General features: G+C 36.2%; 1 protein-coding gene across 3 annotated transcripts in view; it reads right to left on the reverse strand.

Annotated features, from left to right (window-relative positions):
- Positions 1–2,635: 2,635 nt before the first annotated feature.
- Positions 2,636–26,126, reverse strand: part of LOC140166295 (uncharacterized) — a 36,293-nt gene continuing 12,802 nt past the window's right edge. For 2 of the 3 annotated variants that reach the window (XM_072189707.1, XM_072189708.1), the window contains exons 3-7: positions 12,073–12,156; positions 11,378–11,461; positions 9,189–9,293; positions 6,955–6,988; positions 2,636–4,356 (exon numbers count right to left, since the gene is read on the reverse strand). In XM_072189707.1, coding sequence (XP_072045808.1) covers positions 3,056–4,356; positions 6,955–6,988; positions 9,189–9,293; positions 11,378–11,461; positions 12,073–12,156 — 1,608 coding nt within the window. In that variant the 3' untranslated portion in view covers positions 2,636–3,055. The remainder of the gene's footprint in view (positions 4,357–6,954; positions 6,989–9,188; positions 9,294–11,377; positions 11,462–12,072; positions 12,157–26,126) is intronic. The other variant, XM_072189709.1, reaches the window with a different exon arrangement.

Consider the following 26,126-nt stretch of genomic DNA (forward strand, 5'->3'; position numbering starts at 1 on the left):
CATACGAGGTTTTTTTTTCAATCAAAAGTTTCCAAAAACATTCATCTAAAGCGCTGAATATATCTGACTACAAGCGTCACAACTAGACACAATACCAATATTAATAAGTGCATGGGAAATCTAGTTTTGCTTTGCAGGCTTCCTGAATAATTTCAATGAAATCCGATGAACCATTTCAGGGATATATAACATTTAATTAATTGGTTGCCATGGTTACGTTAAACGCAATCTTCAAATAAATCGTGTTATTTACACCAGATTTTCAATACCGTACAGCCAACTACTGAAGTATAATCTATGCAGATTACTTTTAGTGGACACTGCCTCTGCGGTGGTGGACGAACCTCCTACAAAGTAGACAGGTTTAGATTTTGTGCGCGTGGACGCGGTATGCGAACGTATGACGTCAACCCGGGGACGTCAATTGTATGTCACTTCAACTACTGTAACCAATCTGCATCCGAATCTGCACGCTTGCATAAATTATACTTTACGCGGTCACGTACGAAAATCTAACACTTGCTACTAGGCCTTTAGTTGCAAAACGTACTAAGTCCACAAAGTACAATTCTGAGAAAAACACGTTTTTCTGATATGGCAATTTTAGTTTGGTTGATTTTGTTCATATTGCTTGTGGATTAAGGTATCGTCATAGTGAACCAAAATTACCTGTTTATTTGAAATTTTTAAACTTAGTATATTTTTTATTACATCTTTTGTTAAAAAAAATAGTGGACTTAGCACGTTTTGCCACTAAACAGATTGACCCCCTTTCTAGAAACCCCCCTTTTTACCGTTTATTATCTTAAATTAGTATGTCAGTCTTAAGAGCTTGACAACTGCTTGTCATATCAAAAAGAATTAATCAAAAATCTCATTTCCGTTTTTAGTTATGAAGTTTTTTATCTTTTAGCCAAAATGACCAAAATTGCCAATTTTGGGGAATTTTCCGAAAATTCATGAAATTTCGTTTTTTGCTAAATTTTGACAAAATTAATTATTTTGAATGGGGTTTGTAGGTTTTAAATGCAAAAGAACACTGTTCTGTGGTCTAATTAAACAAAAAACCATTAAAATGTGAGTTTATTGGTCTCTTATAGCTGTTTTTATTCAAATTTTACCCCATTTTCCGGAAAATAACGAAGATTTCCGGAAATCAATAATTTGAATATCTCGGCAACGGAAAAAGATATGAATGTGAAACAAAGACCAAAAGATGTATTTTAACGTGTTTTTATACGTTCATATCAAAAACTCAATTTCGACCTCGGGTGGACTTAGTACGTTTTGCATCTAGTACCCACACAAGAGTGAATGAGCAATACAAATGGTTTAGTTCCAGCATAGGCAGAGTTTACACGTTTATGGTTAGGAAAACAAATACCGTAATTTTACGATGGTGTGAGTAGTCACGCCATGAGAGCTTAACTATACGACTGATGCACACTGTGTTTGTCAAGTATTAGGCCTTCCATTTTTACATTCTAAATGTTATATTGGTCTGACAATCTTTATGACGACATTTCAAACTAACTTCATACCGTATGCTATATATATACCTTAAAAATACACTAGTTATGATTAAACTTATTAAAAGTGAATAAGATTGTACGGTATACTATAATATGAATTGAATGTTCGCTGGATGACAAATAAAGTTAATAAATCGAGTAAAAATACATTCGAGGCACGATACACACATTTTTATTTGTAGCCCTATATCTCAATATGCGTACGTCCAAACACATACACATGCGCGGGATAGGCCTAATATTAAATACTTGATAATTCGCACAAACAAATAAGTACCCCCCTCCAAAACACGCCATATATATCCCCCATCCAAGCCCCTACCGATACAGAATTACAAAACCCTGCACATCGCTATACCAAATCATATACACTGGGGTGGGGTATGTGCGAATACCCCACCCCATACCCACCATTACAGTTTATTTTAAGAGTCTTCACGTGACTTTTAAAACTATTCTGCATAAGCATTAAGATTTGGCCCAGAAACCAATAAATCATTTCGGAAAATTCCGAAAGCATTCACGATTGAAACCCCGATTACGTGTCAATACGTATTTTACGTGCGCAGTGAACGTACGCAGTGAAGATTAGTCTCCTCAGCAGCCAGTTTGGTTCCGCTCCCTTCTCCACACAAACTTGTGGAGGAGCGGAACCAAACTAGCTGCTGAGGAGACTATAAAAGTGAAGATGTGCACATATCTGGGCATCGACGAAACGTCATCAGGTTTCAATCGCAAAGGTTTTCGGGAAGTCCCGAAATGGTCAAATTCATGGGGTGTTTTTTTTCGATTAAAGAGGTAGATACAACCATAAATATACATGTTTTTTGTTTTAGCATCTTATTACCATTATAAACAAAGTACAAATTGGGCTTTTACTATATTACCAAATGATTTATACTATAATTGTTTTGAAATGTTAGTCGCTTCATTTTGTTCTTCTTACAAAGATATCCGTCGACAGAAAGTTGCCAATTCAACATTTCAGAAGTGCAATGTTATTGTTAAATTAATCAACTTTCCGTCAAGACTGATATTAAAATATAATCAACTTCATTAAATAAATAACACCATTTATCCGAGGGTTTGTTTTTTCATATAAATTGTGCTGAATACCTGTCGTGATAAATGCCCACCATAAAAAGTTTTCTATGCCAAAACAGCATTTTCACAGTATACATGGTATAGATGATGCATAATGAGTTTCATTGTACCGTTGACTTCTTGGAGTAATCGCTGGGCTATATACAATTTATATTATAATTATTGTACATTACAACAACAACAAATGATAATAACGGATAATAATATTATAGTTATTTCATTTTGTTCCCATGAATATAGGGGTTGAATACTTTAGTGCTTTAGTCGATGTACATTGAATCCGATCATGACGTAATTTAATATTAAAATATTAATTATAATCATGATATCAATTACATCGGACAATAATCATAATATTGCAAGCACCATGGAATCAAAGCGCCATTCCTGAATCCGCAAGATTTCTAGTCTAATCAGACCTACCATCCTAACTCCGGATCTTTCCAGATGTATACAAAATGCCTCTTGCCATCCTTATAATGCCCGCCATACAGTTGCTTACTTGGAGAACCACTCTTCATCTTCTTCAGAACAGGTACGACGTCCTTGGATTGTGTCTTACTACTCTTAGCTTTCTGAATACCCGCTAATGGGTTCTCGAAGGCGCAAACAAAGAATGCCCCATTGCCAACTGCTTCAGGTTTTTCCTCTTCATGTTCCGCTACTACTTCTGTTGCTTCAGGTTCGGCTTCAGGTTCCTTTTCTTCTGTTGCTTCTGCTGGTTCCGCAGTATCTGGTTGATCTTGTGGTTCTTCCGCAGGCTTGTCTTCTTCCTTTGTCGCCTCTTGCGGTTCAGTTGCAGTGGTATCTTTTGTTTTCTTGTGTTTACGCAAACTAAATTTAGCCTTCTTTTTAGGTTTCTTCTCCCCACTATCGGCTTCATCTTTGCCAGCGGCGCTTTCATCTGGTTTCTCTTCTTCAGCTGGCTTTTCCTCCGTGGCTTCCTCTTTCGTCTCTTCTTTTGCCTCTTCTCCTGTTGCTTCCTCAGTAGCATTTTCTTCAGGTGCTGCTTCAGCTGCTGGTTCTTCAGTCTTCTCACCTTCTTCCTTTACCTCTGCAGGAGCTTCGGTGTGATTATGTTTAGGATGTTTCTTTTCTCTCTTCAAACTGAATCGCTTCTTTTTCTTTTCCGCTTCTTTCTTCTCGCCATTTGGCGGGTCAAATTTCTCTAATTCTTTATCCTCATCGAGTTCTTTATTTTCTTTAACAACCTCGCCATTTTCGACATTCTTCTGATCCTCTTCTTTATTCTCCACTTTCTCTTCCTCTTGTTCCTTCTCTTCTTCAGCTGTATTCTCTTTAGCTGGTTCATCTGCTTCTTCTGGCTCTGCTTCCTCAAGCCCTTCCACGTTGGAAACGGTAAAGGCAATGCCTCCTTTGACACCTGTTTTGGACCGACCATCTCGGCTGGAGACGTTGTACGTATGCGACTCTCCTGGCTCAATTAATCCGACTGGCTCAGATTCAAATTTACCCGAATGGAAATAACTAGACGCCATTTCTAACTTGGTTTTCTTACTAAGATTAACGACAGTGATCTCTAATGGCTTTGACTTTAGGCCCACTAAACTAGCCTTACTACCCCTTGTATCATGTGACCTTTGACCTTGATGGAGACATTCCATAGACAAAGTTGCCAACTGCTTGACCTTCCAGCCTTGTAACCATGGTGTGGTCTTTCCTGCTTCTTCCTTAAAGGATCCCGCTTCAAGTGGTGTTTCTGTGGAGGAAGAAGAACAAAATACTATGAATATGCAGTCGCAGTTCAATCGGGAACAACCTCACATTTAACAACTTGCTAAAATGTCGACCGTTGTGTATAATCTCAGTGTTTTGTACGGTGTTCTACCAACACACACTCAGGTTTAACGGGGAAGCCCTGCCAGAGTAGTTCTTCTGGGGTGAACCAAACCTGCCTCACTGACACGGTTATCTCCAGTAGCGTAGCCGGGGGGGGGGCACAGGGGGCAGACCCCCCCCTGACAAAAAAAATGAAAGAAAAAGTGCCCCCCCGACAAAAAATGAAAGAGAAAATCTGAAGGACAAAGGAAAAGAAAAAGTTATAGAAAAGGGGCAAGGAGCCCTTTTCCACCTAAATTCATCCCGATCATGGGCCAAAACAGTGCAAAATACAATTTTTTTGTCACAATAAAGCTATTTTCAATCCGATCATGTGTTAAATACAAAATTTTTACGTGCGCACATCGTCCCAGACATGTACAGTCTCTCTGCAACTGCATTTTTTTTTCGGCTGATGCCCCTGAAATTTGATTTTGCCCCCCCCCCTCCCCCCAGAAAGCTGCCTATATATACGCCCCTGGTTATCTCTGAATTTGACAGGTGCTTATTGATGCAATAACATTAAACATCACCCCAGAAGAACTGCTCTGGCGGAGCTTCCTCTTTAAGGCCTGTTTTACAAATGAGCATAATTGAGATCGTGATTTGTAAAAATCAAAATTATTTGATAACAGCAAGATATTCTTCGTAATCAGAATTCATTTCGATATGTCTGATGTGCTCTCATGTCCCACAAACAATACTGTGCAAACGTTCATACCCCAGCCCTTAAACGTGAGAACTCCAAAATGTACAAGAACAGACTGCCTGAAAAATCACTGGTAGGCATGAAGGGAGCCCTCTTTCAAGAAATAAAAAACAATTGTTTAAAGCAAGGCAGGACACGAATCACTCAGAATGCCATGTAAATTTGTAGTATCGAGACTATTTATTACATTATAATATCGAGTAAAACAGGAAACGTTTATCAGCATTAATAACAAATTTTTATATATCTCAAAAATCGACTATTACATAGTCTACCCCGACTTGGTCCATTATCCTCGACTGACTGACAAAAAAAGGGATGTGGCTTTGTTTAATACTCCAAAGATTTTCAAGAAACCACCAGCGTCACAGACAGACAGACAGACAGACAGAAGTTGGTACTGATAGACATTCAGGGCGAACATGTCTTTTTATGTCGACGGTCATATTACTGCATGAGTGATTGAGTGTACATTTGGATTGGGTTCCTTTGGTATAGTTTACTTCCCTGCAAATTTGTAACATTCAAATTTTTTAATTTTAAAAATTATTCAAAATACTGCCATACATAGCAACACATTCTGTCACGAATAGCAAGAATCCTAATAATGATCCAAACATGCATTCCGAAACATCTTTTTATAGAGAGGTTAATGGAAGGCACATATTCACCGGGTGTTTTTAAACCATGTGTGATCTCAAAAACACCTTTCCCATTCTCAAACCAGATTCCATCTCACTGATGATGTTACTAAGATAACAAAGATTTCGAAACTAATTTTGAAAGAAAATATATCCATCTGTTTTTCCAATGATACTTCTCACACATGAAAATATATGACATCGTTTAGCTATCAGTCGTTCTTTGTAATTATCCACGAAATGACATGTCTCATTTTGAGAACGTACACAATTTTTATTGCAATTTTGGGATATTTAGTTCTCAAAATATTAAACGCTATCTCAAGAACCACTGACCTAATACTGGGCTTATTTGTACTCATTTTAATGCATTTTCATGTTGATTCCAAATATTGTCATGAAAATTTACATTTCTGAAATGTTTGAATTTTTAAAGAAAATTTCGAACTTGTCGTCTGCATCGACACCCGCTTGATTAAGCATCAATCCGCAACATGAGGTCAATATCTGATCACTGATGAATATAGGTTATTGAACTATGTCATGAGAAAGAGGTTATTTTTTTTATGTTCGGGTCTAAAACGAGTGGGTTAAAACATGGACTGTACAAATAACGTTTTTTCTATTTTTGAATATTTTCGTTAGACTGCTTGCCTCAATATTTTCGTAACCTGAATGACCTTTGCGTACGAATGCAATGTTAGTTTTTGTCTACAAAATCCATATCCCACATTATTGTGAAAATGAATCGTGACTTTTACTACTTTTACTCACGATAATAAATGTAATTTCAATAACAATATTTCTTGTATTACGCCAAAAATTAAATGACTCCTACAAGTGTTTTCCTTTACAATGTCATTATCTAAACATGCATAGGCTTAGGAAGGGGGGAGGGGCTCAGCCGCCTCAATAATTTTGGTGCGGGGGCTCAAATACCCTTCAGCAAGAAGTAAAAAATCAAAAATGTGATCATAAACCAGGAAAATGGGTGTTTTCACATTTTTGTGCAGAATTTTCTGACTCCGAGGGGCCCCCTCAAGCAACCCCCAGAATGGGTCATCAACGAATGTTCATTTTGTCAGCCCCCTGTTGAAAATCTTCCAAATCCACTGAACTGTGTTCTTACCTCTTTCGCTTAATCCTTTTAATTTCCGCAGCTCCTGAAAGATAATGAAGATTTAGATAAGTCTTGATAATAATTATGTCTGCATCTAGCTATATGATAAATTATCGATTATCGATCCCATAACATCAGGTGAAACAGGAGCACCAATGGTGCTGTAGCTCACTAGCTAAGAAAATAAACCACCATATGTAAACAAATAGGGGCCTACCAGTGAAAATCCTCGTTCGTATTCTCTAAATAAATTTCTTTAAAAAGGGCGCTGATCAAATCAGCAGCCCATACCTCTCATCTTATCATGCACTTTTCCCTGTCAAATCCAGATTTTGATACTATTAGATAACTCATATTTTTCTCATTAAAAGTGCACATGAATTAATGTTAGAGTTGAAATATGTTTTATTTGGATTCTACGGTTTATGAACCAAGGTTTATACATTATAAAGCATATTTCTGTGTGTCAAATTAGGACAGAGACGTCCATGGAATTCCAGGTGCAGAGTGGGAGTCAAGGTTATTCCATCAAAATGAAAAAAAAGCAGGTGATGAAATCGGGACATAACATATCAAGATATTAAGTGCGACATTATAGACATTGTTTTGTATTGTACTTTAAAGTAATGATGATTAAGTACATTATATACATTTTCAGAATGGAAGTGATCCAGGAATCCAAATACGGTATTACGGCAGATTTATGCAAAAATGAGCAGTTGTTGTGAAAGGTGCCAAATTTGATTTTCCATGCTATTTTTTCATCCATCATTAAAAAAATTAACATAACAACTTATCCTAACTAGTTGTGTGTCTTTAGAACATAAATATGTCGATTGAAAATTTTTAAGGTATGTTGTTATGGTATTTGGTGGACGAAAACATTATTATTGGCATGGAAAATCAAATTTTCTCTAACTGCAAATTTTGTCAAAAATCTGCTGTGCTAATTCGATTTCTTGCATAATTTTCTTTCTGAAAATCATCATTACTTTTTTTAAAGATATACAATACAAACTAATGTCTAAGAGTGACCCTTCCTACCCACTTACTTACATTCGACACAGAGAAAGTCATCCTTTCTCATTATGCACTGACAGTGATATCCACATTGATTGACGGGACGTTGGCACACAATAGTACTGCGCAAATGATCTTGGCATTTAGAAGGTGAAAAGTAGGCCTAAAGCTTACGTGCGTGTCTTTGTGTAAGTATTAATAACATTATTTTGCCAAAACCATGTATGAGTAGCCTACTAACCCGTTGTTAGTATTTTCATCATTAATATAAGCAGTGCATCACGTTTTGCACAGGTTGGCGTGATTACATATACCATAACATCACGAACCTTCCATCAAACATGGAAGTATTGAGAAATTTAAGTTAATTAAGGGAACAGGATATTATTCAGCGAAACATGTTACAACTGTTTGAAGATGTCAATGCGACTGTTCAGTGCCAGAAGTGGGTAAATGCAATAGCTGCCCTGTGAACATTTGGCAATGTAGGCCTACACACAATATATTTACTCATCTACACAAGGCATCTACACATGGCAGCTATTGGACTTACCCACTTCTGGCATGCACTGAGCAGTCGATTGCGAGATTATCATGATAGTAATATTCTCATTATAGTCTAAAACAGTCAGCATTCATTAGTAGATCGTGAAGATGGTGATTGCATGATTTTAACATACTGATTGAAATATTAATAGCCAGATCAAGATCGACACTTGAAAGTCAAACCGATACTGATCTTAATTTAATTGTCAACATGAAGATGTTTCAGAATATTGTTCTTAATTTAAAGGGGTGTTCAGTGGTCTAGTGGTGGTGATAACCTCTGTAGTTTTGTCCCTAAATCGTAAAAGTGCTGGAAAATACACCTACATACCGAATTTATCGGTTTAATTTTATATTAAAATCGTGTGTATAATCTCGTGTTGAAAAAGCATGAAAAAGTCTACCGTAAGCAATTCGTTATGATCATAACATATTAGATTCTAATATTGTTGGATTTATATTTATCGATTATGATAATTCTCAATTTCTAATTTTACCAATATTACACATATTCTGCCATGCCCCGATTTTATACCGTAAATTTCGGAATATAAGCCATGGAGCTACAGAAGCAGCGCGGTTTATGCAGCGGTGCAGTTTATCTTCCAATAATTACGGTATAATGAAATCACTAAAATCGGTTTGATATTTCAACCATCGAGTCATGCATCCTATACCTCGTCCAGGCTAGAATGGCGTTCGCTTGAGTCTCCTAGTTCCCTCTCCAAAAGCTCGCATTTAGCTTGCCATTCTGCTAATACCCGTTCATCATGTTCATGTTCCTGGAAAATTCATAGCACATTTATACGTGGCTATTGTCCTAATGGGCCGACAGTCTCTCTTGAATTTTCAATTTTTCAACAAAAATACATGTTTGCTGTTACTATGTTCAATTAGAAACAAGCAACATGCTGAGTATCATAATAATGACATGTGTGAATACTTAAAGAGGAAGCTCCGCCAAAGCAGTTATTCTGGGGTGAACCAAACCTGCCTGGTTATCAATTTAATCAGTGACAATGATATCTCTGAATTTGACAGGTGCTATCTCTGAATTTGACAGGTGCTAATTGATGCAATAACATTAAAACATCAATTTGCACATGTCACATTCAGAGATAACCTTGTCACTGATTAATTTGATAACCAGGCAGGTTTGGTTCACCCCAGAAGAAGGGACTCCCTCTTTAAATCAAAAGCAGTCTTGAATGGACATGAAAGACGAAATTTAAAGGTAACATTGACGATATGGTTACAAGGGATGGAGTTGGGAGAAGGACGGGCGAGGATATCACACACTACACACAACGGACTTTGTGAAGATAGAAATTGGACATTGTTGATGGACACAAAAATAAGAAATCTGAACTAGAAACGTTATTGTTTTTTATGGGTGGTATATATAAGTTGTGACACCTGACTTCGATAAATTCGACGGGTGAAAGATAATCTTTCAAATTAACAAATATTATCAAGAAATCAATGTTACAGAGAATTATTTTTAGCTTGAGTGTCTAAAATCAACGCCGTCAATGTCAGCAATGGTGACATTTAGAACGTGGAGATATTACTGAAAAGGGTACGTTTATAAACGTTTTATAAAAGCATTTTTAACAAATGTTTTGTAAAGTTGTCCATCAACCTATCTAATGTGTGCAATGTGTGGGTATGAAGGGTAAATGAAAAACGTCTTGAAAACCTGATGAATGACCAGCTGGGATAATAGCCACGGGTATATGGTAATTAGTTAATGCATAAATTATGCAAATAAATGCAATAATCGGTAATGAAATGAATATTCATACGCAAATACATTGTAGTAATAATACAATATTTGATTAAACAAATAAAGAAAGTTTCAACTTGTACAAGAAAATAAAACGGTATTATCGTATACATATCGGTTGCGTATGTATTTGTCTTCGGTATCGGTAAAATTGGTAAATTTGGTGCATACTAAAATTAGAATTGATTAGGAAGAGTGTTAAAATATTATGGTCCTACTAATTAAGAAATTATGTGCAACTCTATATAATACTACGATGTATCCGAGTTAGCATACATTACATTTCCTTTATATTATGGTTTAACTATATCATGTATATCAATGCTCCATTTGCAAGTTACATGTCGAACTGGAATATACGTACGCTTTTTCAAAATTGAGTATAGGCCTACCTCAAGAATTTGCTGAGCATCTACTCAATCTTTGTAACATTATTTTCTGGGTTTCTTGTGGCAAATATTGAAGTATTAAATTAGCTTGTCCAAAACAAAACTAAGTATCCGGTGGGTAAACACTGATTTTTTCATTGATGCTCATAAATCAGTATGATCTATAAACAGAAACTTTTACAAACTTGTGAAATATAATTAAATCAAAAAATCAGTTCGACGATATGAACCAAATGAAGTCTTTGCTATTTGCTATTAACAAAATAGTATTCATGCAAAATATAGCTAATTTAAAGTCTATAGTACTTATAATCGAATTTGTGTCAATATTCATTTATCAATTTTAAGGGTTTCTATTCTATCTTATTAGTGTGCATGCAAAATTTTGTTCTTCCTTCATGTAAGCAAATACAAAATTAGCCTAGTGTCAAAACTCCAATGAGGGGTTAGACAGATTTATTCTGTAACCTGTTCACTGCACTAGGCCTAGGCTAAATCTGAATATGCTTTCATGAAGGTATACCTATAGTTTCAGTTTTAGCAATATGGACATATAATACGGTGCAGCATATGGGGTGGTTATAGCTGTTGGGAGTTAACATGGTTAAAGGTGTGATTATTCTATTATATTTACTGCACTCCCAAGCACTGCTTAGTTAATTACAACTTGGTAGGCCTACACGCCTTATACCTTTGTCAACTCCTGTTGTCTCATCCGTGCAGCATCCCTTTCTTGCTCCATATTCTCGTATTTTTCCTGCCATTGTTCAAGTTCCTGAAAAACAATATTAGACCATAAATGTTGCATGATAATCAGAGCAGATAGACAGATTATGAGAATTATTTCTATACAATTTTATGTGAATTAACTCGAGTGGGTGTACGTATATCTTCCCGGGATATCTTCCTCTTGAATGTTTTGTATTATAATTTCATATTTGAAAATACCCCAGGACAACATAATTAGCATAGTCAACGTAATACATTCCCACCATCAGTATAAATTAATCACTGGAGTAAACAGGCTACTGTGTGAACACATAGTTGGTAAAGTAAATACCAAAGAATAAGAGGGCGCACCACTAGGTTGCCGGCTCTCTCATGTGGCAACAGAATGAATAGCCACTATCACTGCAGTCGAGATGATTGACCGTATATACCGTCATTATTGTTTGTTTGTTTGTTTGTTTGCTTGTTTGCACTATCGCTCCGTGCAGAAACACACCTGTGTCCTGATAGGACCAGGCTAAAAGAAAATGCTCAAGCTATGCAACAAACAAAAGCATTTTCTATCTCTAGTTGGTATAATAGTTATTTAATCATTTTATACAAATTATACGAACTATAGGTAATGTCAAAAGGAGTTTTAATTGAATTAACTGGTACCTTAGTGAGTTCATCCACTTTATTATGTGCATTATCTCTCTCCTTCTTCACCTTATGGTATCTCTTCGTTGTTACTGTGACACTCTGTGTGAACAAAAATGAGAAAAGAAAACAAAAGTGGTAAATTCAATTATTTCAGTATAATGACCGGGATTATTTGAATCACTTGAGATAATCTATCTATAATACTTTCAAATTTTGCATCCCATCAGGGATGGCGAAAGTCCAATTTAATTCTATAAATTATATTATTTTTATGTCACTTTCGTCTTGTACACACATTTATTATTCCTAGATCAGTGACCACAAAGAAAAAATAAAAGAATATGGTTCGCTTCACTTTAACAGGTTACAGTTGGTCACTGGTTTGTTGTAAGATAATAAAAAATATATGAATCGTCTCAAAATTGGAACGATGGTAGACCTAGTCTCTGTTTAATTATACTTTGAAAGGTAAATTAAATTGATACCTAAAGGGAAACTTAGAAAGCTTAAGCAATGTTGTGGTATATATTAAATCCAAATTCAAAGATATCAACAATAATTTTATATGTATAGCAAACATGATGTTAAAGAAAGGATCGAAAGACAAGCATGCATAATTTGTGATATGTATACGATTGCTTGCTTGATTGCTTACTTGCTTGCTTGATCGCTTGATTAATTGATCGATCGATTGTTTGGTTGATTGATCGATCGATTAATTGATTGATTGATCGATCGATCGATCGATGGTTGATTGATTGATTGATTCAAACAAGAGTAAAAGTGATAATGAAATCATATTGAATTGGAACAAAGCTTGCACTGTGTTTCCTCGCCTCTTTTTGTAAATTACAACTTCACATGGCATTTACTTGGTAAAATTCCGACGTAAAATTGGTATAAATAGGTCAAGTATGTTAGGAATTGGTAGACAAACCACTAAATGCACTTTCGAAATCCCTATGGACATTTGGGGTCAGAAAACGGATTGGACCTCTTCTCGCATACAACCCATGCATGCAAGCATATACACGAACATCATTAACATGATTTATGCTCATAGTCATTACGTTTTTATGTGACTCACTTCAAGGCTGACATTCCTTCGAGTTGGTCAATCAGAGTGGTCAATATAACGTGAATACTAGCTTCTATTACATTTTGGTGGGCCCTGCTCATTAATAGTAGTAAATGTTGGCATAATACATTAATTAAGCATATGATTCATTGATGTGAATGTAAGCCTTTTTGCCCTGTCGGACATTACCCGGGAAGGACATGATTATTTTTTATTTTTTTTTATTTTTATATTTTTTTTTTTTTTATTTTTTTTTTTTTTTTTTTTTTTTTTTTGAAGTTTTTTATTCCCTGTTCTTGGAACTGGTGGAGGGAGAAAAAACATACACAATGGGCCACCAGTTCCCAACGATCATGAATTAAAACATAATATTATAGTCAAAATTTTTAAGAACAGGTACAAAGGACAATCACAAAAGAGACAAAGACGATGGACAAAGAGAACATTGGGCTATTCCAGAAAATGGATGCACACCCCCTATAGAGGAGTTCGGATATCCAGACTTTTTGTCCAGTCGTGACTGTTGGAAATCCGGGCTTTTAAAGTGTCCAAAGGCGAAAAAATCCAGCAGAAAAATTGTTCAAAATCAAAAATCCTCAATTTGAGAGCTCATTTTGGACATTTCCGTGATTTTTCCTTCGTTTTATTAGATTTCCAGGCTTTTTCAAGTGACATTTGCAACTGGAATTCCAGTCATTTTCAGAAAGCAGACCTGGAAATCCAGACATTTCTTTGATTGAAAAGTTACTCCTCTATAGGGGGTGTGCACTTATTTTTGGAATAGCCCATTCACTCTTACAAACAAAACACAAGCACCAGTCTTGTGTCAAACAAGTGCACACATTACTTGGTTACACCCATCTTGATCCTGCCATAATCAGTTTGAAAATAATTGAAGAAAAGGACAACAATTTAAGATGCTTCAAGATCAATGGTCCATTTTTTGAAATGGAGCCGCAGTTTACTTTTACTTTCAGCAATTTTATACTCAATTTTCTGCTTCAATTTGACCAAATTCAGAAAAGCATTGAAACTAAGGTTAGTCTGTTTAAATCTGCACTTATGAATGTAAAATTTAAGGCACAGAAAAAGGAAATTACTACACAGGTCATGTTCTGAGGTATCCCTGATACCAAACAGGACATGATTATTTTGACGTTAACATGGTTAATTAAAAGAAAACTAAACAAGAAACCGCCTGATTTGTTTTGCAAATAACACACAAACTCTATGAGTTTATATGAAGTTGTTGCCAGGGTTATAGTGGATGGATGGATGACCCATTTGAGATTAGACTGGCCCCAGTCCCGGTTCGGTTCCATCTCTGGATAATGTAACAACAAATAATTACTTAATGCCCTATGAAAAAAAATGCCAGTCCCCCCCCCCCTTATTTTCTTCAATGCCAAAAACCCATTCCTCTTCATCCACAAATCGACGCCACTAATTACACCCACCACAGTCAACCATGCAGCAATATAGAAATATACTCGTATTATAACCCCGGGGGGGGCACTCAAGTTTTTTTTTGGTAGGGGTGTGCCACCGCCAGTTTCGAACTTGAGGTCTAAGGAACTGATCGGCAGGTCAAAAAGGGGGTCTAGGGAACTGATCGGCCGGTCAAAAAGGGGGGTCTTGGGAACTGTTTGACCGGCCAAAAGGGGGGGTCTTGGGAACTGATCAGCTGCCAAAATCTGAAAAATCTCGGCAACTAAACCATGCAGGCCAAACCAGGGTTCAATTTTGTTGCGTTTTTGCCACAGATTTTTGAAGGAATCGATTTCACTTTGAATTGTGCATTAAATTATTAAATCAGGAGCCTCATTACGATGAAAATCTCAGCAAAGCAAAACAGCATTCGAATCAAAATTAGGCCTACTAGACCCTGCAGACCTACAATCTATGCTATTAGCCTACTGATAATTATAGCAGCAGCTAGCAGTATTACATAAAAGCCCTCCATAAAAACAAACTCACAAGAATATTTTTTCGGTGCCGAAAAGAAAAACATTTTGACTACATTGAACTGCATGAGATGATTGTGTGAAGTGTGCAGAATTTGACACCATTCCACTAGACCAGTAGATCGTAAATTACCTTTTAATTCACTGTTATGGCCAGCTGCAAAGATGTGCACACAATTATTTGAGGTACTTTTCCTCATATTTGGCAATTTTATTCCCAAAAGAGATCTCAAAATCATTTATTTCTAGCAAAATGTTCATCAGCTGAAGGCATCGGCACTCAGCAGTGCAGTGCTGTTTATAACAACAAACCAGTGTTGCCACTACTAAAGGAGCCCAAAATCCCGCCCAAAGTTCACCTTATTCCTAATACAATGTGTTTCAATGGGGAAGAAATTTATGGAAAATTCCCTTTGAAGTTTTTGGGCTCGCAAAAAAGTAGCTTTTGGGCTTGAAATAGTAGGACAGAAAACACGCCTGTCAAGATGCCAATGAGAGCGGAAATCGATGATCTGAGGGTCTGTGGAACGGCTAGAAAAATTTCGGGGCTTCAGAGCGGGCAGCGCAATCAATGAATTCAGAGGGTCTAAGGAACGGCTAGCGGCTCTGAAAAAGGGGGTCGTCGCCGCGGCACATACCCGTATAGCTGGGAAATGTGAGTGCCCCCCGGGATTATAACTTAAAGTGAACGTGAAAGTCCATTGAGCGCTGATTCCGTTGATTTTTAATGCTATGTAATCTACATTACCAGTCGTTCTCCATGGACCCGAGGGAGGGTCTAATTTGAGATGTGATGAACTCGGAAGTGCGTGTAACACGCGCACTGTTAATAATTAGTTAATTATTACAACGAAAGTTTTATTAAGAAACTGTCCCGGGGGAAATTGTTAAATAAAGCCATCACTTGAAAAGCAAGTGTAAAAGTTAGAGTGTAACTGAAAAGTTGTACGTAGGCCTATTAATAGCCCAACGTGTACTATGTAGGGCGAATTGGGGAAAAGCACACCCATATTTGTAAGACTATCCCTGTGCAATCTTTGCTATCTGTATGGAAAGTAGACCATTTTTTCTGTGTAAATAGCCTGAGATCTCTAAAATATTCGGATCAGAAATAGTAAGTATTTTAAAGAAATTTTACTAACAACATTATTTACAATAGTTTACAATAAGGTGAATCCTATACTGTTCCTACAATTCCGTCTCACTCTATGATTAATAAAGATAGGCCTACATTGTGATAATTTTGCGCTCATATCATATAAAATTTAGCGACTTTTCGACAATTCTGCAGAATGGGACGTCTCCTAACTTTCCCCATTTATATAATACCAGGTCAGTTGTGTTGTTGTCACCAAACAAGCTACTTTACTATAATTTAGCACATCGACTTCTTGTGATTAATATCGTAAACATAATGAAAAGAAAATATTTTGCGCCTCAGGCAACTTAAACTACAAGTTATTTAGACGGCATTTCTTTTCCTTTTAAAATTCTTATTTGGAAAAATTTTATACGGCTCATTTGACGACGAGAATGCATGAAAAGAATGGGACAAGCAACCAGAAATGTGTAAGGTTGACCTTCAAATTTTACTACGAATGAACTTGTATTTTCCCCATAACTTATGTGGTCTTTAGGGAATTACTATAGCAACTAGACGAACTCCATTTAATGCATTTAATGACGATTCCAAATTTCATATCACTTCCCCTTGAAAACGTACATGTAGGCCTATTGAAGAAATTGAGTGGCTCAGTGGTTAGAATTTTCGCTTGCTGATGGGATATTGAGCTGGACAAATTAAGGCAACATCTGTAGATTATTCAGACATCCGCTCTCCTCATTGGGCATTTAGAGTTGGGTATATGAACCATGATTATGGCCTTCGGAGGGGACGTTAAGTCGTCGGTAGGCTTAACAGTGTACAAAAGTGCCATATATATAGCTCGCATACAATTTCGAGAAGAGAAGGGTTCCAACCACTGGCTATGCCCGACCCGTTCAGGTGTTCAATTGGACCCCAATGGAAATAAGCTTCATAATTATGAGGCTTTCTTGGATTATCCAGTGTTGTCAAATCAATCTATATAGGCTACAATAATTATTATCTATACTATGAATGGTCTATTCCTTTTGAATCTTCCAAATTATTTTGCATTTTATTACAGTATCTCCGTATACACATGAACTTTCCAAACTGCAGCGTTCCCTCTATGTCTAAAGCATGCACAATTAGCTTAAGGGATCGGTCACTGACCGTTGCACCGTATTTTTTGTGGGACCACATCAGACACACCAAATTGCATTGTGAATACGAGGAATGTCCTTCTGATATCAAATAATTTTGGTTCTAAATTCTTGGACCTAAAATGTGCATCTTCAACACAAAATGTTAACATTTTCAAATGATAGTGGGCTTTTCATCCCTAGCAGCTACATACACTTTAAGTACATATCACTAGATGTATAAAGTTGAACTTCGAGGACTGTTAAATGTCATCAATATTAATTTTTAAATAATTTGTTAAGTAAATTATGTCGCGAATTAAAAAAAAATGCTGCAATTTGCTGTGTCTGATGTGCTCTGAGGTCACACAAAAAATACTGTGCAAACGTCGCTATCCTAGCCCTTAAGTTAGAAAGTCCATCATTTCAAATGACAAAATTGACCAACCGAGTAATTAAAGGCCACTCTTTTGTAATTATATTCTGTGTCCTTTATCCAGTTCATACGGCCAATTAGTTCCCATTTCCCAATATTTGGCTGTACGATCTTGATGGGAACACGGCCAAATGGATCATCGCTTTGAAAAATATGTGAAAACTTAAAACAGTTTTGTTTAAATATAGATCACTAATTAGGCATGATACCGTCTTTGTAATGATCTGGAGTATGTTATTTACATGGCAATATAGACCTATATCATTTCTGAATGTAGTATCCATTATTAAACTATGGTTCAGAATCATGAGAATGAAGAAGTATATGTATAGGGAGTTACCAAAAAAAAAATTTAAGATATATGCGTGTAGGGGAAACCTAAAATTTCTATGACGTCCTAAAAACGAAAGTGCTTTTGTTAGGAGGCTGACCCTCTATAAACCTGAGTGTGAAATATTGAAAATTCCAACCTCAAAATATCAACCGATATTTTGTAAGAAACGTCATGGACTTTTGACCCCTCCCCCGACGAATTAGAGGACATTCGTTTATAGGACATCATCGCACTTTTCCCTAAGTTAAAGTAGTGTATGATACAACATCCCTGTCATTGCACAGCAGATACAGTAATTTCCACATTTAACACATAAACAGTGAATATATTAAGGTCGAGCCAGGAGGGGGTGGGAAAATCTTGATCAAAACAACTCATTTACCAAACATATGGAACAATTTCAAGACATTTCAACATATGGAGCAAAGTGCCCACGGAACAGTCATGGAATAAATAGCCAACGTGGGGGCCTATGAACTCTTTTCTGCAACTTGTTTAAAACTTTTCTCCACACTATATGCTTTAGCATGTTAGTATGAAATATGAATAACACATGCTATATGCATGACATACATGCGGCAACAAACTTTTCATACATGTAGGCCTATATATGTTCTCTTTTACCATTGACATCACATATTATTTTGTCCAGAACATGAACTCATATCACACATTGGAAATGTGCTCAGATCAAAAACCCATCTGATATGATGCTCCTTTGTCACAAAAAATAATAAAAATTCCCTTTAAAAGGGAAAGCCAGCTTCAATGTAGAAGAAATTATGTAATTAGTTTGGGTGGACATTGGTGGAAGGCAATTTTAGGATCACGCTTCCATGTTTCATGACAGTCCACCAGACCATCAATGATGAGAACAAAGAGCAAACCACACCTGCCAACTATTCTCAACATTTAATTCATTACTTCAAATTCTTTCAAATAAACGCACTAAATTAAAATTAGCTTTGCAGGATTTGTGCCTTATGGATATAATTTATTTGCTTTTATTGACACGGCCTGTATTAAAATGCGCGCGAAGCGCGTCGCAAAATCTGTACACCGCAACTATAGTCATCCCTAAAGGCAACACGAGTAATCATTAGGCCCTATCATGCGTCAAGGTTCTCGAGCCCTTTAGGTCCAATTTCTCGAAGCTTGGCTTGTGGTCAGGCTTCCTAAGCCAGTAATCTAGTGTGGATCCATTTTCTTTCTAGGTGACGATGTGAAATTGTATTGTAAGCACCGGTATGTATGGGACTAATTGGTTCTTAAGCCTGATGGCTTTGGAAGCCTGACCACTAGCCATGCTTTGAGAAACCGGCCCTTAGACTATACACAAACATGACAATACCCTTGGTTATAATTGGCGAGTTGTGAAAGACGATTTGTAATTTACACTAAGTAGATGTTGAACAGGATTACTGTATAAAATATGGACATGATTTATGAATTCGCACTGATTTAATCGTGTTTTTATTTACTTGTGTGTACAAACTAATTATTATCCCGGCTTGTCACAAGCTATATTGTTATCTCGCGGCGTAGGACATGCTTGAATGAAGACACTAACACGCACCTTGATGGAGCTATGATTTGAGTTGCTTCAGCATCAACAATTTAGTTGCTTTGATATCAACCATACCCAGTGACGTAGCTTGGGGTACAGAATGACGCCACAAAAATATTTCTTGGCGACTGAAATCACATATATTGGAACAAAAAAATTGTTGACCCCATTTAATCTAAAAAGTGGGGCATACCATTCAAATGCACAAAATACCATGAAAGAGTGCGTGTAAGGTGAAGGTCTTGCATTTTACATGCCATACATGCAACGGACTTCATTTATATGGATAGACCTAGCAGTTTTCTGAACTCGATCCATAGACCTATAGCACTACACTGCAAAAACAAGTGTTTATAATTATTTAAACACCATATTGTGTTTATCAGAGCAACACTTAATAAACACATAATTCATGTTAATGGTCTAACACTAATGTTAATGGTTCTAACACCAATGTTCATAAATTAACACTTGGTGTTATATTACAAACATTAGTGTTTGTAATATAACACCAAGTGTTAATTTATGAACATTAGTGTTAGACCATTAACATGAATTATGTGTTTATTAAGTGTTGCTCTGATAAACACAATATGGTGTTTAAATATAAACACTTGTTTTTGCAGTGTAAACGTAACCCTAAACAATTTGGTGAAAGCTGGTCCCATCAGGACTCAAGCGTGTTTTCGCACGGACCGTCCAATCATAAAATAGACAACCAAACACACAAACGACCCTAACCCCAAGTTTATAAAATAACACTAATCTTATACCGGTACATGATAATAGACCGACCCTTAATCAAATTATTGATAGGCTGAATATTATAAGGTTGAATATATGTTTTATTATAAATATAAACATATTATCACGTCAAATGTGGTGTCGCCTGTGGGTCGAACTATAGCGATCTTTGTTAAGAAAACATTTATGTTAAGGACACGACAAACGTCTTTAGGGATTCTTTGTATTTTCTACCTCTATAATTCGATATGTTCAAAGTTCAAGATGAAATAATTTCTTCAATTTTCTCCTGGAATGTTTGTCAACATTTTAGCAATTTATGCGTTTATTTCTAACACAATGACATTGCCAAATAATGTGTTTGTCAACTTATGCCACTGTACTAGTGATGCAATTCCTCGGATTGCGATTCAATCGAGCGCGAAGCGCGAAAGCGGGCCCATTGAGTTTATGTAGACGCTGTCCTATCTCTGGATGACCAGATGGCCCAGCAGATGGCACAGATCACACTGTTGATAATATTATGCATATTTCAAGCACATCCAAGGCAACAGAGAAAGTAGGCCCCAATACATCTCTTCAACAAAACAGACAATTAATATAATAAATCTATGATAATTAGCTGATCTAAAAGGTACTGATTTGTAAATCACAACACATCCAAATGACAGGACAAAATCAAACATCTTACCCTTCCCAGAATCCTTTGCAACACGATACAGGCTCATTTCAACAAATGACACTCATTACTTTGTACAGGTTGCCTTTGTTTTCATTTTAGGCCTAATATTTTATTAGCCTAATAATACATGTATACTGGCTGTTCATTGAGGTACATTTCGTCACTATCGACCCATATGTTGCAATTTATAATAGATAGCAAATCAGTACAGAAAATTGAAATGAGAGAAATGCATTATGGGAAGTGTAAGATACCTTCTATGATCAAACATTATGAGAGGCGAGAGCTTCGGTTGTTATGCTTTCGTCATTCGTGTACCTTCCGTATTTACCAACAATTTTCCATTCATCAGAGCAAAATGTTGACAACATCCCCAAACAATAAATTCCTCAAGCTGTCATCATTACTAGTTCAAGGTCAGTCAGACTGTGGAGTTGGACTGATCGTCAACTTGAGGAATCCCCAGCAGACCCCCGTGCAATAATTCTTCACAGTCTCTCACTATTCTTGGCATCTGTGAGAGTTCAAAGATTAATTGTATCATTGAAATTCAGGAATTCGCCCCAACTGACTTGAGAAGCTGTTCAAAATTTAAAGGGAACCACAAGTGCAGTAGGTCTAGTATTTAGTCACGGAAACCACGCACAGGTATCTTTCTTTTCGTTTTAATGGTTTTGGAATCTGAAAACTCGTGTACCATTTATTTTATGCGAGTGTGCAAGTTTCGAGTTGCGAGTTGCGAGATGCGAGTTCGAGTTGAAATTTCAACTCGCAACTCGCAATTTTCAACTCGCAACTCGCAAAATACCTTTACCACCGGCAAGCAGGGATATGAGGGGATCTAACGCCCCAAAATGGTGTGTGTTTTTTTACATTTTCTAAACTTTTCTCCAATTGCCCCCTCCTCCTCCCTCTGACTGGTCTAGATCAGGGAAGATCCACAAGGTTTGCCGGGCATTTTAGATTTTATGCAGGCTCCGGGGCAGGCTTGGCCAAAAACATCAAAACTGATGGTACCATGATCACTGATGTATAATGGCAATCCATAAAAGAGCGATTTCTATCCTCCTGAAATTAATATAGAAACATACAAATATATATGTAGGCCTTAAATATAGGTACTACTTCTTGTGTGTTCCAAACTCTTGATGGAAGAAACGAAAAGTGGTTTTAAATCTCACCACTTTTGGGATTAATTGAAATCATTGAATGGTCTCTATGATTGTAATTTTAAAGAAAGTTGACAAAAAAAGTCAAATTATGATGCAATAATTTATTGTTCGTTTCTATTCAATGCAAGTAAATTTTTCAAAATCAAAAATGCAGCTGAAATGCCATTGACAAGTAAGTGCATATTTTGCATTGTTAAATGGTGACAAACAAACAAACACAAACGCTATTTATTCTATTGAAATTCTCGTCACGTTTCACGGACGACAGAATCAATATAGAAACACTTTCTTTTTCCTGTTCGATGGGTTATTGCAAGAATGTCCTATCTGCAATAGCTGCCAGGTGTCATATTTTGTATAGATGTGTATATTATAAACTACAGAAACTGTCAAATATAGGCCTATATAGGGCAGCTATTGCAGCTCCGCAGATATGGCTTACCATGATAATAACCCTTCGTTCTCGTCTGACCCCATTCCATTGCTATTTTGATGTGATCGTATATTGATATGGTGTCATTTTGAAGGCTTTGATTTGAAAAATTCTGTGTTTTTACTTATTTTAATGTTAGAATTAAGGTTTTCGGACTTTTCCAACCGTGCACGAAGAAAGGTGGAGGCCATTTTCTTTCTTTTTTCTTATTTATTATTTTTTCAAATGTGAGATTCTGAGGAATAACCCCCCTAGAAAAGGACTTGGAAGTGATCATTGTTCTCTAATAAACTTGTTTATATTATACAGTTTTCCTAAAGCTATTCCAAAGTCTTGATTTTTTTTTAAGTCTTGACAAATCCCAGAAAATTATTGAGGAGGGAGGGGTATGAACCAAAATATTATTTTTTCCGGCTTAACAATGAAACTCTTTCACCGTCTGCACAGTACATAGACCCTGGAAAAGAAATGTTTCCAGGAGAGTCGGCATTTTTTCAGGGGCAGGAAAATGAATGTTCTGTTAAATATTCCATTTCCACGTAATTTATGGGGAATTACATATATGCCAATGACAAAAGATACATTGTGTTTAATATCTGCAAGATTTATATGCATGTATGATTATAAATACGACGAAGGAAGCTGAAGGACAATGCAAATGAAATAGCCTATATAATTGTAAGTTTTGAGAACAGGTTAATAAAATTATTCAAGGAAAATACGGTTTTTAAGGACATCCTCATTTTTAATTTATCGTGTTTAGTAGATAAAGACATGGGGTATACAAACTTTTTTCCAACCCTGTATGGCAAAATAATGAAATGAAAGCGTGTCGGTAATCGTGCCGAATAGTTGGACGCTGATCAGTTTACGAAGCTCTTTGATTGCGACATATTTGAGAATGCGAAATTAGAATATTTTTGATATTCCGTGGTTTGTAGGAAGGTTAATTTTAATACTTTCAGGAATGTAAATATCCTGTAATATTTCGCTGTACTTATTTCTAGGCATGTAGAGAAATCAGCAAGGACGGCTGATGTCGGTATTTCGCGGTTCATCATTTCGGCAAGGACGCTCTTGGTATTTCGTCATTTCGTACATTTATTCATGGAAGAAGACAGTTTATTTGTAGGCCACTCCCGATGCCTAAAACAATTATTATTAAAAACTTTCAAGTATCGTTGATACTTGAAATGCAATGGTAAATTGCATTGGTAATATCAATTTTTAAAGTATGTTGATTGCTTTTCAGTAGTTTGGGCAAATATTGTACAAAGAATGAGTGGTTCAGCCACCTGTTGAATGAAAAATAAAATTATGTTTAATCAACCTCTACTGCAAATATGTTGGGCAGAAATTTACTATCGTTTGATAAGATAAACACAATTTGGTGCATAGGGCCTATCAGGCAAAGTAGGGCTAAGAATCAGTGTAACTTCTGAGTATTTTTAACATTGGGATAAAATTGATGTGTACTTATTATTGTCATAACTGCCACAAGACAAACGTCATTTTGCCCATTTCCATCATTTTGCCCGTGCAAATTGAATTACTTCAAAAGATTGCTTGAATTGCGAATGCATAGAACATGCAGAGGGCTATGGCATGGCAGGCCGAGTGTCCAATAAACCTCGAAATCTTGGATTGAACCGATAATCCAAGATTTTCGCCGAAAATCCAAGATTTTCACTTGAAAATCCAAGTTTATCGGTCCGTACATGAGAACTTGGATTTTCAGTCGATAATCCAAGATTTTCGACTTGAAAGTCTTGGATTATCGGTTGAAAATCCAAGATTTTCGATCGAAACTCCAAGATTTCGCCGAAAATCCAAGATTTCGAGGTTATTGGACACTCGGCCTGCCATATAGGGCATGCAGCTGCGCTGGAGCACTTTATATCACACTGTTTTCACTCTTTGAAAAGAAGGCCCAAAAGATTTTTTTTGTCCTCTCAGACCCCGGATGATATGGGTCTTCTACTTTATGGTTCATACAAGAACCATAAAAAGATCTTAATGCACCGATGCTCATGAAGAACCTTTAATGGTTCTACAAATGGTTTGAATTTCATTATCAAGGTTCTAATGGGAACCTCCCTATATTCAACCCTTAAGGTTCTTACAAATTTAGAACCCATTGGAGAACCAAAAATGTTCTATAAAACTGACTTTCATAGAACCAAAAAAGTTAACCAGAGTATCCTAAACTCCGTTTATGGTTATTCTATGAACCTCCAAGGGTTCTTCTGAGATGATAAAGCTTCCTTCTAAGATATGCATCATGATGGCACACAGGGTTGATTTTTAATGTTGTATAGTCTACATTACCAGTCGTTATCCATGGACCCGAGGGATGGTCTAATTTTCATCAAGAGTTCAGCTTTTATTTTCCCACATTCACATTATACATGTACTAGACTGTATATAGGGCCTACATGGTATGGTCACGGTGATACCATATTAGATGATGATATCTTTTACATGACCGATTCTAAATAGTAGTATTTATTTCAAAACTACACGTATCTGACGGTGTAATCAATCTATTCTAGCAATATTTTCACAACTTATGTTGTGTAAATAAAATTGAAATATTATATGGGATTTATTTCCGAGGTTTGTTATTTCACACGCTTGTAAATTGACAACAAACAGACCTGCAGTCACGGCTTTAGAACAGGTCGAACTTGAAAGTGAACTTGATGACAGGTCTTTGTGAATGACTTCAAATCTGTTCTAAAATAATTGGTTTAATGTAAAACATGGTTTTACCATATTTACAGATTTTAATGTAATTGAGGTCGAGGACAACAAAAACATCCCTTATTTGTTAAAAGTGGATCAGGGCTAATTCACAACTTTCCTTAAGGGATCTGGAATGAGCGTTTTGAGCGTTTCGACAATATTTTTGTGGGACATAGAGCACATCAGACATATCGAATTGCATTCTGAATACGAAGAATATCTTTCTGATGTCAAATAATTTTCATTTTTTGAAATTCACGATATAATACAAATTTTATGACAAATTACTAAAATTTGATATTTTTCACATTTTTGATATAATAACAGTCCTCGAAGTAAATTTTATAAACCTAATGTAGTAATGATATATTCTTAAAGTGTATGTAGGTGGGAGGAAAAGCCGACGATCAATTGAAAATTTTGACCTTTCATGTTGAAGATATGGATTTTTTTCCTAAAAGGACCTACACTTTTTTTGGTGTTTTGGGAAACAAAATCCATATCTTCAATACGAAAGGTCAAAATTTCAATTGATCGTCGGCTTTTCATCCCACCTACATACACTTTAAGTACATATTATCAAATTTATAAAGTTTACTTCGAGTACTGTTGAATATCAAAAATATCAATTTTTAATGATTTGCCATAAAATGTGTATTACATTGCGAATTTCAAAAAATCAAAATTA

The sequence above is a fragment of the Amphiura filiformis genome, chromosome 12, assembly GCF_039555335.1.
Source record: "Amphiura filiformis chromosome 12, Afil_fr2py, whole genome shotgun sequence".
Classification (NCBI taxonomy): domain Eukaryota; kingdom Metazoa; phylum Echinodermata; class Ophiuroidea; order Amphilepidida; family Amphiuridae; genus Amphiura; species Amphiura filiformis.